Source organism: Takifugu flavidus, chromosome 19 (genome assembly GCF_003711565.1).
Source record: "Takifugu flavidus isolate HTHZ2018 chromosome 19, ASM371156v2, whole genome shotgun sequence".
Classification (NCBI taxonomy): domain Eukaryota; kingdom Metazoa; phylum Chordata; class Actinopteri; order Tetraodontiformes; family Tetraodontidae; genus Takifugu; species Takifugu flavidus.
Window position 1 is genome coordinate 889,587 of NC_079538.1, and position 20,143 is coordinate 909,729.

The 20,143-nt window shown below is 42.2% G+C and overlaps 1 protein-coding gene and 1 long non-coding RNA gene across 2 annotated transcripts in view; one reads left to right on the forward strand and one right to left on the reverse strand.

Annotated features, from left to right (window-relative positions):
• The window catches only part of ptchd4 (patched domain containing 4), a 28,323-nt gene extending 13,332 nt beyond the window's left edge, over positions 1-14,991 (forward strand). Inside the window, exon 3 of the mRNA XM_057017113.1 lies at positions 9,324-14,991. Within this exon, the coding sequence (XP_056873093.1) occupies positions 9,324-11,005 (1,682 nt within the window). The 3' untranslated portion in view covers positions 11,006-14,991. The remainder of the gene's footprint in view (positions 1-9,323) is intronic.
• LOC130516218 (uncharacterized) lies at positions 2,516-3,234 on the reverse strand. The gene is made up of 2 exons (XR_008947389.1): positions 2,815-3,234; positions 2,516-2,734 (listed from the first exon to the last, which is right to left on the reverse strand). It is a non-coding gene; the product is annotated as an uncharacterized LOC130516218 (long non-coding RNA).
• Positions 14,992-20,143: the final 5,152 nt, after the last annotated feature.

Consider the following 20,143-nt stretch of genomic DNA (forward strand, 5'->3'; position numbering starts at 1 on the left):
GCTGTTGCTGTCGGTGACAGTTGTCAGGTCATTCCAGGTTTATGTTTTCCTTGCGTGTTCACCTTTTTCTACCCTTTTCTACCCACAATTGCAAAAGCAGTGTTACAAAATAGCTTTGCTGGCTTTTAAGCTTATCCAATCAGCCTATCCTTTTATTTACCGTCATATAATGAACCAAAGCCAAATTACGAAACACTGAAAAATCTTTTGTAACACAGAAGGGAAAAGCAATGTTTGTACCATAAGTCAATCAGCCTATCCTAACCCAGAGTTTAAATTTTTCCCTAAAGACATTTGTCCATCTATACAAGTCGCATGAAGTCACGCTGTCCAGATGAGCGTCCTCATTTCACCAGATGCTGTTGATGGTCACATTACTGTCACACTTCCATAGTCAGGAGCAGGACTCACACATGCACACACGCACACAAAGAGGTTTGGATTTCTGCCTTCTCATTTTAATAAATCATTAAAATTACAAAGCTGGTTTCCGATTTCTCAGTAGAATGGGAGGGCAGGTAGCTGATGAACATCAATATGCTGCAGTCACTCGCGGACCAGCCTTCACCAATCAGACGAGGGCATTGATGATGCTCAACCAGCCCAGATCACAGCGCCCTGACAACAACACCGTCTATCACATTTTAAAAGCTATAGTAATTACTATGAGTTTACAAGTATCAGAAAAATCATACGCTTCTGTCCTTTTTTTTAAATGTTCCTCCTTTTGTCATTGGTCGGAGGGGCCAACTCTGTCGAACCTTCCCAGCATCAGTATGACTGCGTTACCAGGTGAAACTTTAGTTGCCACGCCCGGTTGCTCTGCCAGCCAATCAACAACAAGGTCAGAGCAGCAACTGCTAAATCAAACATTTCTATTCTGAGCACAGCGGGAAGCCCAATTTAACTGTGTTAATAGAATGATGGATTATACAGAGAATGTCGTAAAAAGTGACACGATCCTCATCATCACGAGTTTCTTATTTGAGATCTTCCCATGTGTAACATAAAACACGCCATTACTGGGTGAACAGGACTATTGACTGCTGGAGCTGATGACTTTAGGTCTATAACTTACTAGAATAACCCTCTCATGTTTGACCCTGAGGAAGAGCGATGATGATGCACATTCATTAGATCACGCTGGCCTGAGCACACTTTGCTTTTGAGCGTCCTCTGCAAGCCATTACTCCTCTCAGGGTTGTATCCAGGATTATTCCATGTCGTACCGGCAGTCGGGGACGTGTTCTCTGCTCTTTACTTTAGCTAATTTCACACTTGCACCTCGCGGGAGGGTAGGAAGTCACACTGCATGTAATAATGCAGTGATTGGAGGAGCACCTCTGTAGAAGGAATGTTTTCATTGTGTTAGGAAGTTTCAGAACTAATTGTCATATACATCTATATCAAACAAGAGGATAAACCACAAATCTGTATCAATCAATCAATCCTTAATTATTTAACTGAAGGGATTTTGTTGTTAAACATAAGTAGATATTGAGAATCATGAAGGAAATCTGGTTTAATTGATATTACTTTGGGGGTTTTCAGACATCCACAACACCAGTAGGATGTTTTGGAATGATTTGAGCTTTACCACTTTGGCATTCATCACATTTGTAATGTGCTGATAAATGTAAACATGTTGATCTGTATAAAAGACAGAAATCCTTCATTAGGTTAGACCACACTATACCAGATTAGCCATTTGTGGGAGAGTGTAATTACTGACCTTGATAAGAAGCACTTGGACCAATGAAAGTCAATGAGCAGGTGTGTTGGGTGGTTAATCAAATATTAATGGAGCATTCGGCAGGAGGTGGGTTCTCTAAAGGACCCCTGTTAACGCCATTAAATATAGCATCCGACTGGTCTGCTCTTGAATTTTTAATAAGTCATTGGGGGTGAGACGGCCTGGAGCCTCAGAACTTTGTCAGATATATGGTTTAGGGAGGATTTTGGTGCACAGCAGGTCTCAAATTGCTTGTAAAGCCTTTTTTTTGCAGCTTTTAAAGTTAATCATCAAAAAAGACACTGATTTAAGGGAATGCTGATTTGTCATTTTTAAGCACAAAAATTTTATTTTAGAAGCTCAAAGCTATTTCTCCGTTTTTCAAAAGCTTTTTATTCAAAATGAAATTAACAGCTCAACAGTTCGGTGCAGTAAATTTCATCCTACAGTACAGTACTTGCTCGAGTTGCTTTTAAAATAAGCCTGGAATCATTTTTATGTGTTAACAAGCCCAGGTGGCTTCAGTGACACAGAGGTCATTGGTTTGACCTGATTGCTTATCTGATCTGCCATCAGTGTGAATGTGAACACATTTATAGGCCAAATGTGGCCCAAGCAGGGGCCATAACTAAACATTTGCGCATCAATGTGCATGAAATTTGGTGAGTGGCCAAACGTTTGACTTGAGTAATGTTTGTGACTGCTGATCCAGAACGTTTTCAAATTTTGCTGAGATTGTGACGGGTGTAATTGGGACCCAAAAGCAGCACTCTGGAACGCTGGGACCGTTGGTAATGACCTTTATTAGTACACGGGAAAACAGGAACTCAGGCGGACAAGGAAACAGTCTGTTCAGCCTCGGGGATTGGGTTGAGCTGAGCCAGAATGTGGAACCGAGGGGGAAGGACATGAACTCTCGGAACTGTACAGTTCCATTTACAGCAGGCAGTAGTGACAGAGAGGGGCTTACAGGAGATGAGGCCAACGATGCAGCAGAGCAGACTGAGGATAAGCAGCAGCGAAGTCAGGACCAGGTGAGCAGATAGGAACCAGAAACGCTGAGGGAAGGCTGGTGAGTTTACCAGGAGACAGGCGGTGCAGGCAGGTCAGAGGCAAACAGGTTCAGCAACAGGCAGTCAGGCAGGTAAGAAGTGCTGGAGAGTCTTGCATGGAAACGCTGAAGAACAATCTATCAAAGAGTGAGAGTGCAGGGGAGGCTTATAAGCAGGGCTGGTTGGGAATAAGCTGCAGCTGTGCTTGCAGGTGAGTGGAGTTGAGCTGATGGGGTGGGAGTGGCTGGCAGGTAGAGTGGAGCAGAGGCAGGGAGAGTGGAAAATTACTGGGGCAGAGGGACAGGAGGGACCTGGGGGAATGGGGCTGTGACAGAGATACTGAAAATAATCATCTATTTGGTTATGAGGATGGAATTAATAGGAATATAGTAGATATACAATATTCCTATATCTAGCTGTTCAGTTCAGACAGCTAGATGAACACAATGCCACAGCGTCAACTATACAGTTAACAGTGAGCCACCTAAATAAATTACAGCTTTTTTTTATATATAGTACTGCCTCCTGCCTCCAGTGCACTTTATTCATTTTTTTTTTATTTCAGCCAAACCTGCTAATAGAAAAGAGTCAGAATGTTACACAGCCTCGATTTAATGCTGCTGAGCTGAAGCAGAACAGAACACTTAGATCATTTCGCTCATCAAGATGAATTCTGCAGACTTTAAAATCAGGGTGGTGTATCTTGTAGAAGTTCAGAGACAAGTTGTGGCTCATTTATTGGTTTTTGCTGGGAGATTTACCACAAGGGAAGTGTTCTCACATTTCCTTGTTTAATATACTGTAGTTTCAAGTTCAATACAGCGAGCTGCACCTTATAGCAGACAGTACCAATTTTGGCAAAACCATCTGAGAATCTAGAAGGGACGAGGACAAATGCAGTCTGGCACACAGGAGGAGTTGAAGGAGGACCGCCATGCTGCCTGGTGTCAGGAAATAGCCTGCAGGACAGCCAGTGACAAACTGACTCCTTGTAAAACATTCGGAGGAGGAAGTGGGAGAGGATTGGACTCCACAACTGCCTTTTCCTTCTGAGCTATATCTTTTCTTTCCTTTCAGTCTTCTGCTCCGCCACAGTGACATATGGTGGCTGGCAGTTGCTGCTTCAGCCATGAGAATCTTGCTGCTGAAGCATTGTGCTTTTTGGACTCACTAAAAGGTTCAGTTTGGAGTAATGGCAGCTCAGAATGTTCTGGATTTTACATGGCAGGTCTGCTAAAGAAGCAGGTTCAAGCCCTGGTGCAAACAAAAGGGGGAGGGGGTCAGGAACCTTCAGAACACTGGTGATGTACCCTTGAGCAAGGTACTAAACCCCTAAATGCTGTTATTGGGGCCTGGATGCACTTTGCTTTTGCCCATATGTAGTTTGGGTGGATTCCAGCAACCCCCCCCCCCCCCCCCCCCCCACACACACACACACACACACACACCTCCCCCACCTCCTGTAGGTAGCAGGAGCATTCACTTCAATACCAAACAACTGTAACATCCTAAGTTTGTAAGTCACAAGCTCTGAAAGGTCTCTACAACCACTCCATTTATAACAGGAACTATATCAACAAAAGCTCACTTATTTCAATCAAATATTGGATGTTAATGCGAACAGATAATGACTAAACACCTGTATGAAAACACAATTAGTCTGTTTAAACAGTACTGCAGTATTCTAAGCACGAAGAAGCTTTGTATTACAGATACAGTAAATACATATCTCCAGTCAGGATGTTAAGTGGCTATTATTCATGTCGGGGGAGGTCATCAGTACAAGAAAGAGTGCCACAATGGCTTCCTATTAAGTGTATGAGCACAGTAAAGCCTGCTGGTGATAAAAGCTTACACACCCAGCTCCAGGTCTGCAAATTAGAGGATCGTGACTGGGTTTGGAGGAGTACTTCAGTGACCTCAGTTTCATGTTGGCTTAGTAACAAACAACAAGAGGCTCTTTTAAAAGGGAGACCACCAATATCTGTTGTAAGACAGCTGGTAATGCAGCTGCCCTGAAGAAATATGTTTGTTTTTTTTGCTTTGGAGACACATCTAATTGCACCAGTTCACAATTTCACTGGTATAATTGGGGAACAAGTCAAATGCTTTCCAGTCCAGGTGAGGCATGATCAAAAGAGTGTAGTAAATTATAACATTTCAAATCAAATCAAATTTAATTAGAGCCCCCAAATCACACACACTGTTTGGCTTGCAGGGCTTTCTAATCTGCACTGTTCCGGCTCCCTCTGACCTTAGACCCCAGAACTAGCTCAGAAAAAACCCCAATGTGAGGCAGGACCCCTCTCCCTGGGATGGACAGAGATGCAATAGACATCACATATACAGGGAACATTAACAATGTATGGATGTCTATTATATTTGGAGATGTAATGTTGGTATGTTTATTCCATTGAAGATAGAACAGAATTCCAGGTGATTCTTCATGACAACTGTAGTCTGGCTCCACATTTCAGGATTAGATTGTTTTCCTTGGATTGATACTTTGCTAAAAATCCTTTTTAAAACATCAGCTGTTCACAGTGAGAAGCTTCCTCAGCGAGGTAGAGTCTTTTACAACTTGCAGGCCCACATGCAGAGAAACCAGTCGGTTCATTTTCTGTCTCTGTGTGTGAATCTGTTTGATTGGGGGTGTTTCTGTGTGGGAGAATCTGGCAAGCGCAACAGCAAACGAGAGTCTGGTCTTCCCTACAGACTCGTCGTCATGGTTATAAAAGAGGGAATTTTGTGTGAGCGCTGGTGTTTCAGAGACATCGCAGCGACATTAGTTTTGTTTTATCACTGTAGGAAGCAACACTGAGGTCTTCCATGCCTTCTGTTCCTGCGCCTCCATTTCTATATATTCCCCAACACGCGCAAAGAATTTGGATTATTGAGCTTTGCGTCTGCTGTGCAAACGTTTGGAGAGCTGTCGGTTTTCTCCAAAGCTGATTAGAATTGAGCGTGAGTCATGCCGCCAGCCATGTGCTTCCTGCATCCTGCTTTTTACTTCACATCACTGATTAAAGTTCAGTCCACCCTTGAATATTAGTGCAGCCATGAAGGGGCTTTTAGATGGACAGATCCTCACATTGCTCAGGATTGGATTCTTATACCTATTTATAAGGAAAGTCTTCAGAAATGGCTCATCTAATAACTTTACTAAGGCATAATATTGTGTTTTCTCTAATTATATAGAACGGGAATTTTCTCTGCACCTTAAATGTCTTTGATGTGTGGAGCGAGATGCTGCTGTCACTTCTAGACCTTTGTTTTTGCATAGCAACCACCCTTGTGCCCATCTGAGCCCTTTCATCCGTGAAATCTGCCTGGCCAGACGCACTGTTGTTCGACTGTTATGCTCACCAGAACACAATTGCACAACATCCCAACCAGCACCTTGTCTGAACCCATCCGTGCAATGATTCTGTCCTCATAAGACTAAGGATTGAAATCACAGCAGGATTAAAATCTGTAGGATGATTTGGTGCATTGTTCCGACTATATTTATGATGATTGTTGCAACAGTCTTTCAGGCAGTATTTAAGCACTGATGAGGCACAATATTTAATTATTCACACTTTAACTGTACTTAAAGTCTCGTCTTGTCTTCTTAACCGCTTTAACCCTTTTGGGGTCACAGGGAGGGGACACAGTGGGTGAAGGCAGGTCCCCCCCAGGTGAGTCGCCAGTTCATCACAGGGCCCTATATGAGCATTTGTGGCTTCAGTACCTTGCTCAAGGAGACCTGGGCAGTGCTCTGAAGGTGTTCTGGCAACGTCCCCTACTACCAGAACACCTTCCATGTTTTGTCTGTGCTGGAACTCGAACCAAGAGCCCTCCACTCGTCAGCCCAGTTCCTAACAGACTGTTTTTAAAGTAGTTAAAATTAAACTGAACCCACCAGATAGGGTGAGGGTGAGATTGATTTCTTAAAAAGTTTTAATTTCAGTCATTTTGAAAATAGTAGCAAAGGATTTCAACATGTCAGTGACTGATCTAATGCCTGTGTGTCCGCACGTGTGTGTGAAAGGGGTCTTTTTAAATTGTGTTTTGATATTTAAATGACTTGGTGGATTAGTGCAAAGTTAATGCTGCTAAACCTGAAAAGAGGTTTTCCCAGTTCAGATATTTTCAAAGGTGAGTCTGATGTCATGAAAGAGAGACATTAAGCACAGTCTAATCACAACACCCAGGTCAAACTACACTGTTTTAGAAATGCATTTTATTCTGATTATTAATGTGACATGTGTGATAATGGATGCTGCTTTGTTGTAAAATCCTTTGGAGTTATTATCCTGCTGATAATCAATCACTGTAATGAAGTAAAGAACTCTCCCAACCATGGCTAGAAAATGTCACCCTACTTATTATCCTATTTAGTAACTGCTCATGGGAAATACATTTTTTCACCCCTCTGATGTTGGAAAGAAAAAGATTGTCCTCTCTTCGTGCATCCTTTAAACCGAGTGACACTAAACAATTGACTTGCACTGCTGCCTAATAAACATAAAAGCAGGTGGAGTCATCTAGCTGTCTTATTGCAGGGGTCTAATCCTTTATAGTTAAATAACTTTCTTCCTCTGTATCAGACAGGAAGAGATTTACAACACTGTCAGAGAGAGCAATCCCCCTGACTTCTCTGTCTACTTCTTATATTTGAAACAAATCATTCAGAGCTGGCAGAGATACATGGCTGAAGCTCAGTGCTCAGCTACACAGAAATATGACCATGCCAGAATATTAAATTGATTTTTGTGTGAGTGTGTGCAAAAATTCACAACACATTCCTTCAGAGCAGCCCCCACCTCCACATTTTTACAAATAAACAAGCGTGTGTGATTGTTCCAGTGTCCCTGTGAGGGAGGCTTGGCACCGCGCAACAGATTCCTCCCAATGTTTGGTATTTCTCTCTTTCTGGGATACAGAAGCTGTCCACTGACGCATGACAAATATATATTGTAAAGCTCAAAAAATAGATGTTTAAAAACTAACAAAATGCGAGTCTGTTGACAGTTGGTGTTGTGTCCTTTTTGATGGTGTTAATTGTGGAGAATTGAATTAGATAAAACCAATGATGTATTAGCAAAACATGAGGTGGGACCAAGGTTTCGGTAGCAAATGCCAAACTCATCAAAAGGAGCCATCTCCAACCTGAAACTGGCAGCAGATGAGCAGAAGGACTGATATGTTTCTAGTTTGTTGACATAAGAATACAAGCTGTAGCATTCAGACCTTGAAAACACTTACAGATAACCATGGCAACAATCACCCTTGGTTATTTATGAGGAAAGATCCTTAAAACTCCCAGAATATTTCTGTGACACAGTGGATCTTATCTTATCAAACCTCTTGTCTTGATAAAGGCTGATTTTATGTTTCAATACATTGTGATCGGAGAAAAGTCAACAAAATCTTTGCATATTTCTTTCTTTCATTGTTCCACTTCAAAACAAAATTAGAAAATGAAACCAGAACTGAGAAATGGAACAAAACACAGAAGTAAAGTATAGAAAAAACATAAAACTACTTTTTCTCTTTTGTAAATAAAAATTGAGGGGAAAATGTTTAAAGGTTGATTTTGTTTATGAACAGGACCGGTCATTATTTGTGACCGTAGCCACTCGCTTCTGTTAAATGTTGGTCGAAACGTGGAATACAATGGTCACAATCTATGATGCAGCCACGAGAATGTGTGCCCTCACTGTATTTCCCGATGGTCAATCCAACACAAGTTGTGAACGCTGTATTCTAAATGCCTCTTCTTCTACCTTGCTCTTGGACTGTCAAACGCATCTGAGTCCCAACAGCACCCCCAGGGGCCATAAATTCTGACAGCTAGCAGATTTTTCTATAACACCAAGATGTCGCAGTCCGGCGCTGATTTCAGCACGCTGTTTGCCACTTTCAAATCGTAGTTAGGCTCAAGTGCAGCCACGTCTTGAATTTGTAGACTTCCTTGCAGTTCTTTGGCAGGTGGACCTCAAAACCATTCCTGGCATTAATTGGGGTAATACTGGTTCCGTGTTACATTCACTATCAGAATATCACTCGAAATTTTTATTTCTAAAAAAGAAAAAAAATTCTGTTCTGGTTTTAAAACAGAAAAACCTAACCAAATTTTCAATTTTCAGATTTTATATGGAGACGGAATAATGAAGGAATGAACCACATACATCGTTATATCCAGACATGTCATATGTAATGAAAACTGCAATGGACCTAGACTGGAGCCCTGTGGGATACCATTCATAACAAAGCAAGCCTTCAAAATCTGTCAGCTACATTAATGAGTGTACCGAATTTCAAAAGTGGAAGTGTCTTCATCAACTGTGTATATAGTATATGTCTGCAACACCTGTGAGGACATCAGCCTGGTAACCGCTGGGATTTGGTTGAAGATTGAATCAAATGCAAACATAAAAAATATTTTAAAGACTGCCTCTAAAAATAAAGTTTTTTAAGCTAATTCTGAACAATTCCAAAGACAGGTACTTTCAGTCACATACTTATTCATTTCTCCTTCTCTCTCCTTCTAGGCCATGGGACTAAAGGGGTGTTTGAGCTGCTGGCAGGTTGGAGAAGAACTCGAGAAAACCTCCCCTTCAAAGAGCGCGTGGCAGATGCTTTCGCTGACGTGATGGTGTGCTACACTATGACCAGCTCGCTCTACATCATCACCTTCGGGATGGGAGCCAGCCCCTTCACAAACATTGAGTCTGTGAAAATCTTCTGCCAGAGCATGTGTGTTGCCATTCTGGTGAATTACTTTTACGTTTTCTCTTTCTATGGCTCTTGCCTGGTGTTCGCTGGACAGTTGGAGCAGAACCGCTACCACAGCGTTTTCTGTTGTAAGATCCCCTCAGTGGAGTACCTGGACCGCCAGCCCACGTGGTTTAAAACCATGATGAGTGACGGACATGACTTGTCCACACACCACGATAGCGTCCCCTACCAAAATCACTTCATCCAGCACTTTCTTCGTGAGCATTACACAGAATGGATTACCAACACTTACGTCAAACCTTTTGTTGTCATTCTGTATCTCATTTATGCATCTTTCTCATTTATGGGATGTTTACAAATTAGTGATGGGTCGAATATTGTAAATCTACTGGCGAGTAACTCCCCGAGTGTTTCGTTTGCCTTGACCCAACATAAATACTTCAGTAACTACAGTCCCGTGATTGGGTTTTACATTTATGAGCCCATTGAGTACTGGAACTCTACAGTGCAAGAGCACCTGAAGACTCTAAGTCATGGCTTCAATAAGATCTCCTGGATGGACAACTTTTTCCACTACCTTAAGGTAGTGAATGTGAGCGCGTCCACCAAGAATGACTTCATCAGCATCCTCAAGGGCTCCTTCCTGAGGAGCCCGGAGTACCAGCACTTCACTGAGGACATCATATTCTCTAAGAACCGTGAGACTGATGAATACGATATCATTGCCTCACGGATGTACTTGGTCGCACGGACAACAGAGAAGAAGCGCGAGGTGGTGGTCGAGCTTCTTGAGAAGCTCCGGCCGCTGATGTTGATCAACAGCATTAAGTTCATTGCCTTTAACCCCACGTTTGTGTTCATGGACCGCTACAGCTCCTCAGTTATCTCACCCATCCTGACCTCAGGATTCAGCGTGCTCACAATCCTCATCCTTACTTTCTTCCTGGTCATCAATCCCTTGGGTAACTTCTGGCTCATTCTTACCATAACATCCGTGGAGCTGGGCGTGTTGGGGTTGATGACCCTCTGGAATGTTGGCATGGACAGCATCTCAATCCTGTGCCTTATTTATACCCTTAATTTTGCAATGGATCACTGTGCACCACATCTGTACACTTTTGTGCTAGCAACTGAGCACACTAGGACGCAGTGCATCAAGTTGGCACTGGAGGAGCACGGGGCGGCCATCCTGCAGAACGCATCCTGTTTTGTGATTGGGATCATGCCCCTAGTGTTTGTGCCTTCCAACCTGACCTACACACTGTTTAAATGCTCCCTCCTCACAGCAGGCTGCACTGTGCTGCACTGCTTCGTCATCCTGCCCGTCTTCCTCACCTTCTTCCCGCCGTCCAAAAAGAGACACAAGAAAAAGAAACGGGCTAAGCGTAAAGAGCGGGAGAGGGAACGGGAGCGGGAAAGGGAGCGAGAGCGGGAAAGGGAGGAAATCGAGTGCATTGAAGTCAGGGAGAACCCTGATCATGTGACGAACGTCTGAGTAGCGTGTGATGAATATCAGTGAGAATCTGTCACTTATTGGTGGATTTGAGGTGTTTTTCAACAGTGAGACACCTCGTGGAGCGTTGGGATGTGCCGTCTCTCCCCCTGGGGAGTGAAAACTCCCAACCAATAGCAGCTACACCGGCCAAAGCGGTAGGCAGCCCCTCTGGTCGGGGGGAGTCCGTCAATGTGGACAGCGCATCTCGTTTGCACAAAATGCAACACGCCGCAGTTCAGAACTAATGAATAAAAACAGTCAATAATAGTATTCTTATGCCAAGTTCAGCCCACAGGACTTTGGGTTGATGGACCCCTGTGGAGTTCATTCTATTGTACATGACTTGCTGTCTTGTGATCGTGAGTTTTTTCAGTTCAAACTACATGACTAACTGGCTCAGTACATGGCCCATCACCAGGAGAATCCTGAAACCAGTCTGAATACACTGCATTAAAAGTGACACACACACAAAACGACAAGCTACCAACAGATGAATCCACAGGTGACGGTCACACAGGCCCCTGAGAGAATGAATTAGCGCATGTCGGCAGCATGGATTGCCCATTTTTGGAAGAGACATTATATGTCTTGTATGCTAATGTAGAATTTCTTTCTTTTTGGGCCTCAGATAATGTCTGACTGGCACTCTGATTGGCTGTAGTTGGCACCAGTTTGTCTTAATATTCAGCCTTAGTTGAGGATGGGAATCAAGTCAAATTCAGGCACCAGTCTGGGTGTTTTTCTGTAAGCTGATAAATTTGTCTGCTAAAAGTCATGTAGTGTGAACCAGCCTTCAAGTGAATTAGAATATACTGTAGTTCATCCATTCAATTGTTCAACATCACAAACAGTAGAAACATCTGACTGAAATTGTGTTATTTTTAGAACACATCAAAGGTATGTATTTGAGTAACATCGCCCAACCAGGATTCTGGTTCCGATGTTCTTTCCAAACAATCTCAAATCATGTGAGGTACTCCACCATCCATCCTGCTGTTGTTGACATTAGCAATTCGAGGTTGATGACCTGATCACAAAATTTTTGAGGGAAAAAGCTCAGAAAGGCTTGTTTATAGGTTAGGGGAAATGGTCGTTCCCAGTCAGAAGTGTACAAAAGCATCAGGGTAGGACCTAATTGTGCACATATTTTAATCGGCAGGACACAGAAGAGAGAAAGGAAGTCAGAGTGGGTGGAAAGACCAAATGTGTTGTTTTTTAACATTAGAATGACCTTAAACAGCTGAACTGGGTCAATGTTTTTCACTGTGGTAATTATTTGGGAAGTTTGTGCACATTGAGGGAACATGACAGTCTGGAGTTTTAAAAATCAAAAACGCCTTATTATTATTTTAAAAGACTAAACTCTGAACACACTAAGTGCATCCTAAATTCACAGTCAACAAAGAAATCATCCACACGCTCGCTGATACTGAAGGTTTGGGCCGTGATAACAAACTATTAATGCTAGAAGAGATGTTGTCGACCCTCAATAAGATCCTAGAAATAAATCAGTTTGCTGTTCATTGTTGTTCAATAAATAAAGTATTAATTTATACAATGTGCCACTACACAATTCTATGAATGTCAAACTCGGACATTTCCATCCTTTTAAAAACTGCATGTATATAAAAATTTGCAACACCTCAACTCGACTGATGAGACCAGCATCTAGACGATAAAGGAACAGATCTAGAGGAGACGACACACTTCAAAGAACAGTCAGAGTTTTGATCTGCTGTTTAGTAACTAAAGACGAGCTCAACCAGAACTGCACAGAAGTGAACCCAAACCATCGCCCCCTAGTGGTGGGCAGTATCATGTCACCTGAGTTACATTAGTTCCATGAATGTCAATAATATGACAAAGTGTATTCAGATATATATCCTTCCTCAAAATCTGTTGTGAGGAGGTAGACACCAAGAATACTTTCCATGCAGGCCTATGTGGAACTACCAAACCCAGAAGGTCCCTGTTTTTCATGAATTCAATTTTAAATATCTTTTCAAGAGTTCAGCACTGATACAAACTAGCTCAGAGTTTGTTTGTTTTTAATTATTACTATTATTATTATTATTATTATTATTATTATTATTATTATTATATTATTATTATTATTAAGCCATGTTAAATATTGTATGTAAAGAAAGAAGGCATGACGTGTTTGGAACCCAGAAAATAAATGCAAATCTTTTACTTTTCATGCTGAATTGTGTTTGCATGCCACTGTATAGAATGTATGCATGCATTTATTTTTTGGTAGACCGTCCGCATATGTTTGAATTTCCTCTTCCTCTGTCCGGTTTATTGTTGGGATTGGTATTCTGTAAAACCGCGCGCTGCAAGAACACAACCCTCCTCTCCTCGATCAAAAACAAAAGCCAGACAAAATCTTGCGTGTACATTAATTGTAAAATAATATTTTCTATATTTTCTAAGAAGAAAATGTGCTCTAGAAAAGTTTTTAATTGAAGATTTTCTTTTTTAAGAAAAAGAAAACAACGGGAAAAAAAGGTTAAACACAGTAGGACAGAAATAAAAGTGGAATGTTACCTGTATACTAGATCTTGTTCCTTGCACACATCTGTGTCGGTGTTTGTTGATGATCCATCTTGTTCTATGGGAAAATGTGACCATTTGTTTGTGTTTTTTCCCTTTTCTTTACTCCCCAACAGACCTCAGCCAGAGTAATCTTGCCTCATCAGTCCGTGGCTGAGGCTTTCTTAGACTCACCTGCAAAAATATAGCGTAGGTTAGAATTTAAATGTACTCAACCTGGAATATTAGACCCAAGTAAAACTACATTTACGATCACGATCTGGATCAACTGCTGTGTAATTAACTTGCATTATATGACATGGTTAGAAATTTATCTTTAGTCTGTTTAAGCCTATTTACGACCCATCCAACTAAACTAGTTAGTTCACGCTTTTCAGTGAATCACTTCTCTTTGGACAAAAGTTGCATTCAACCTTTAAAAATAATAATAATAATAATTACAAATAAAGGTCAAAATCCCTCCAGAATCTGGAACATCAGCAATTTTGTTTTTGTAAATTTCATTAAGAGTTATTTTATTATATATTATTTTGTTTTGTTATTTTGACACCAGCTGTCACATAACATCATAATAATAATAATATTAATAATAATATTGGCATCTTTTCTGTGTTGTCCTGGTAACATGTGTAGACACACAGCTTTTCTGTGAGCAGAAGTTTGGGAGCGGGATGTTAAATGCAGACACATCCTGCTAATGCTAATAAACAGTCGACAGATCCCGTAAGCAAACACACAGCCACAAGACTCCGGCCCTCAGCATCGTTACTTCCTGTTTCATGATGGGTTCACTTTATTCCGAAGGGTATAATCCCGCTCTGTGTACATATATTTACTATGTACATGAATTCTGACTGTTTCCTATTTGCTTTACGATGTTGAGATCACAATCACCAGATGTCAGAGCAAACCTTCCTCTGCAGATCTGCAGACGACAGTTTGCTTCTTATATGCAGTATGTATAAATATGTATCGGGTCAGAAGCAGAAAATGGTGAAAAGTCATAGTTTTGTATGAAAATTATTCCAATGCTGTGACAGACAACATACAGATGTCAAAAGTCACCACATTTCTTGCTTTTCACACATCATTTAGTGAGGATTTTTTTTAATTTCACAGTTGAAACAAATTAACAAACCACAAGAAATATTTTTGATGTCAAAAGTGCAAAAATGATAACGTGTGGATCTTTTTTGGCATCTTCGGTCACAAAGTCGTCTCATGAAATGATGCAGATATCTATAAATGCATGATCACAAGGCCAAAAACGCCAATGGAAGTGGAAATATTATGATTTACTTTTTTCTTCATTTACATGTGGGCTGGCAGGTTGGTGTCCTCTTTCAAACATGCACCAGCACAGTTTGTACAAACATGGACAGCACAATATTTCCATAATACAAGGCAATAAAAATGTGTAATCACCGCCACTGTGCTCGTTGAATAATCTACATGAATGGTGTGTTGTGACTGCGCTCTCACAGGACCAATAACTTCCAAATTCTACATCAGCGTCTGTTCTCGTTGTCAGCTAGAGGAAAAACCAACCCTGCGAGGCTGCACAGTCCTTCAGACCTCCGACTTCTCTGGTGTCAAGCCTACACCTTCTGACACTTGAGGTAGTGCAATAATGTCCAGCAGGCAGCACTGAGGGGTTTTCAGAATATATTCAAATAATGTGAGTGACAGGAAAGATCCCAAGTTTTAATGAAAGTATGAGTGTATAAATATGTGTGTGTGTATATATAATGCATATATATATATACATATATATGTGTGTGTGTGTGTGCACGCACACACTAAACACTCTTCTAGACAGAGATCTCAGATGTGGTTTCATGCATCCGTAAGCACCTCTCAATTCGTAGCACTGTACAGTATGAACAGTATACTCCCCAAGCCACAGGAAAAATTCACATTTAACAGGAACAAACCTTGAGCAGGACCAGACTCATATGGGGGTGGGGGGACAGAGCAATGGAAAAAGGAGAGGAACACACACTTATGGAACATCTCACTCACTCACTCACTCACTCATTTTCTACCGCTTGTTCCTCCACTGAGGGTCGCGGGGGGGCTGGAGCCTATCCCAGCTCAATGGGCGGAGGCAGGGTACACCCTGGATTGGTCGCCAGTCAATCGCAGGGCTAACACATACAGACACACAACCATTCACTCTCACACTCACACCTACGGGCAATTTAGAGTTTCCAATTAGCCTAATCCCCAATCATGGAACATCATTAATGTAAATATGTATTTGTTGGAGTGGAGAGGAGTATTCTGTAACCCAACAGCCTATACGTATAATACAGGTAAAGATCTATCTATCTATCTATCTATCTATCTATCTATCTGTCTGTCTGTCTGTCTGTCTGTCTGTCTGTCTGTCTGTCTGTGTCTGTGTCTGTGTCTGTGTCTGTGTCTGTGTCTGTCTGTCTGTCTGTCTGTCTGTCTGTCTGCCTGCCTGTCTGTCTGCCTGCCTGCCTGCCTGCTGCCTGCCTGCCTGCCTGCCTGCCTGCCTGCCTGCCTGCCTGCCTGTCTGTCTGTATGTTTAAATGACTATATAGTTACTAAATTTAGCAGATTTCCACCTTTGATATTTAGAACCATTGTTTAAAGATGAAAACCCTCTTTATACTCTTTATAATCTCCATGTTTGGTTTTCTTTGCTGTACCGATTTTATTTCAGCACATCACACATAAGATCCATCTTGGTTAGCCTCCTGGTTAGCATTTTAGCATGGCCAGAACACATTTTGCTACAGAATAAGATCTAATCCCATCCTGGCCACATATTTTCTGGTCATTGTTTTGTTGCAAAGTCCCAAAGAGATGAAAGATTTCAAATCAACAGAATGAGAAGATGTGGGGAAAGCATGTGGGAGGTGCTGGAGGAAGGCAGAGATAAAGAGAAGCAGTTAAAACGAGAGATAAGCCCTCATTTGAATTTGAGAAGATTTGCCTGGGCGTGTGGAAGTGCCAGTGGAACGTTGAGCCTTCTCTCATGTCATTCTGGCATATTTTAGTGACAGCATAGAGAAAACTGCCATCCGTTTGTCACTTCTTTCATAGAAAGCTGCCCCTGTCTCAAAACCTGGACTGTGTGACCTCCAAACCCCCATCGGACAAAAATAGTGTGAACCTCTGCACGTATTATTATTTTTCATGTCACGATTCCAAAAACCTTGTCTAAATCCCACATCTTCCCAGGCTGAGGGCAGGTGTCTGTACTCTCCAATGAAATAAAATTGGAAATAGAATTCATTGTTTTTGTTGTTCAGCTCAATTTATATCAAAGCTCTGATGCTCAAGATTGTCTGCAGGCAAAGAAACCCAGAGCCTGACCGCTGAACAGCCTGGAGGGGAAAGAAACACCCCTTTAAGAGGAAAAAAAAAACATTGAGCAGGACCAGAACCACCTCAGATTTGATTGTATATTAACCAGAAATCGCTCTGTGACACCCGATTCTAGGAAAGGCCTAAAAAAGTCGATGTCCAAGGGGTGAAGTGACCTTTGTATGTCTGGTTAATCCAGGCAGCATGTAGTCAGGAGAACAAGTACAAAAATGTGAAAACTCCTTGGGCATTAGAGGAGGTGGAAGCAGCCGCCTGTAGGCTTCATACCTGACAAAAGCAAGTATTACTGCTCACGACATCACAGTGGCTTCTCCTAATCCCCCGTAACATTTCCCTTCCTGATCCACTGGGGACTGGCAGCAGGACTGTCTGCTGTCGTCTCGTTCCTCCCGCTGCAGCGACATTGTGCCAAGCTGTCTTGCATGGGGATATTTTTGGCTCCTACCTTGTCTTAATCCTGCCGTGATTATTGTGATGGATTATTCGCGCTGTCTCTCTTCCCCCAACCTCATCCACCCTTTCACCCTGCCTCCTCTCGTTCTCACCTCTCTCCTTCCTCTCACACGTGCAAGCATCCTGTCCTCCTGAGAGCCTTCCTTCAACACTTCCGGCCCCCGTCTTTATTTATATATTTGTATCTGCAGGGTTCCAGCCTATTCTCCAAGGCAGCACATCTATTCTAGAATTCCCTCATTAGGTTATGTAATAAATCCATCCTCCCCATCCAGATAGACATTGGATTAGCTCAGCTTTTTTAACAACACTGATTATGCTGTTTTCTGCATATTTTTCAAAAATGAGCAATTATAGAATAGTTTGATGGAACAAAAAAACGAATATTAAATCATTTTTTTAAATAAATAATAGCATTACTGTGATAGTACAACCCCAACATAGATGTAACAAGGCAACATTGCTCCCAAACATTATACTCAAGATAATTGCCTGACAGAAGCCTGAGATGATTAAACATGTTGTTTTATTATGAAAGTGAAAAACTAATTTGTATGTCTGGTGTAGGTCTGCTAATTCATATGTTACTAAATCAGGGAACCAATGGTGCCTTTTTTTCATTCTTTCATTCATTGATTTAAGGGAACTCTGTGAGCATGGCTGAAGTGTCTTTGGTGGGTTTGAGCATTCTTATCTCCAACCTTCATGCTCAACGCACCATTAAAAGTCAGTGTTGCAGAATAATAGATGATCTATAATCCACAGTACTCGTAAACATGGGAAGTTACAGCATGAGGTCAGATTTCAGCTTCCCGTCATTTGGCAACAGGAAATATGCACCAAGGTTTTAACCCCCAACTGAAAACTGCTACAGACCGAAATTCTTTGGCGCTTTTCTTTATCAAGCTGCAACAAATACTGTATGTTGTTCCTGATTGAATGATCCCTCCTGACTTTTTAAGGTCTGTCCCAACATTCACACTTGGGAATAATTCCTGCCTGTCCCCAGGCAACAGTCCTCGCGGTCCAGTCCCAGGGATGATGAGGATGATGGAGGCCCAGAAAGAATCAAAAGGTCACACGTTCCATTCCTCCATCGGTTTGTGGAGCAAATGTAAGTTAATAAATAAGTCGGACATATAGTGAGTGCTCTGTCCGATGGATGGATGGATGGATGGATGGATGGATGGATGGATGGATGATGGATGGATGGATGGATGGATGGATGGATGGATGGATGGATCTCCAAATGGCACGTCTGAGGAGGAAGCTGGAGAATCAGGAGAAAACCCTTAAGGAGAACATGCAGACTCCACACGGGGGAAGTCGAACCCAGAAGGGGACGACAGCTCTAACCACTGCACCACCAAGACAATCCTATAGGGGCGGTGGACCCTATAGAATAAGAAACATCACGTGATGAACACTTTCAATATGAACAGTCCAAACTCAGAAGTTTCATTTTTTTAGAAAGCCGGACTTAAAATACAGGTTGAAGGCCTGGTTGCGTGGTAACGTTGTCTTAGAAATCTCAGAATGCAAGAAATGAACGCAGCTGTCAGGACCTGCTTGTCTCATCCATATCCAGATGAGAGAACGTCTTCATCACAGGTGAGTGCAGCACAATCAGCTATACACCTCCAACCCTATAACAACACTTACTGTATTTAGTTAACCTGCAAGACACTGAACAAACAAACCTCAAGCATATAAATCAACATGCCTGGTGCAAACCCACAGATGGCCAAAGCTGCTTCCTTCCACATTTAAAGGATTCACACAATCAAAGTCTAACCTCTGGAGAGGAAAATGCATTGAAGATTTGAACACAGCCAAAGTCACAGATGGTAAATATCTGCTAATAGGGAGAAGTTGGAAAGTGATGATAAAGCAGGTGCTGCCGCCCACCGTAGAGGCCATCACAGAGGGACTCCACACCCAACACCCACAATATACCAACCACCTCAAAGCGCCTCTGACACTGTTTATTTGTGACTGGTAACCAGGCAGAGGAGGAAACCGCATTCTGTAATCTGCTTCCTGCTTTATTACATTACAGGAGAGCTCATCTGTACTAATTACAAAAGCTGATCACATAATGAAAATGGCCCATCTGCCACTGCAAGGACAAATATGAAAATAGCAGCAACAGGCTCACATGTGGAGTGAGAGTGAGGGTGTAAGCCAGAGATAAGAACCCAATCTCTCTATTCTGCCCCCCCCCCCCCCTCACTCCCCACCCAAATCATTGTCACCCTCTTCTGCCTGCATCTCTTCAGAAATTAATTATTCATGGGGGCGACTGCAACAGCAGCAGCTGTGAGACCTGCTGCAAGTGAACACTCTTTTAAGCTTCTGCATGTATGCAACAGCTATCTGCAGCTCCAGCCTCTCCATTCTGCCTCCCGCCCACACAGAAGGACACGCACAAATGGAGGAATGAGGATATGATGTGGAAGAGGTGGGGGTGCAGATATCACAGGCGTGGGGGGGAAAGAAGGGAGGAGATGAGGTGCAAGATACCTGTGGAGGGGAAGAAGCGCATTCATAAAGGAAGGAGGATCCAGCGCAGCACTGTCCACAGGCAGCAGCAGCATGGAGTCCATATCATTTCAATTCAGCAAACGAGAATAATTTATGAAATAGATCAAAAGAGAAAATAATTTCATGTGCAACGCTGCCTGCGCTGAGACTGGCAGCTGAAGAACCTGGAAGAAAGAACATTTACGCCCTCTAGTGGATATTATGACAGCGTACAAGCTCTGGACT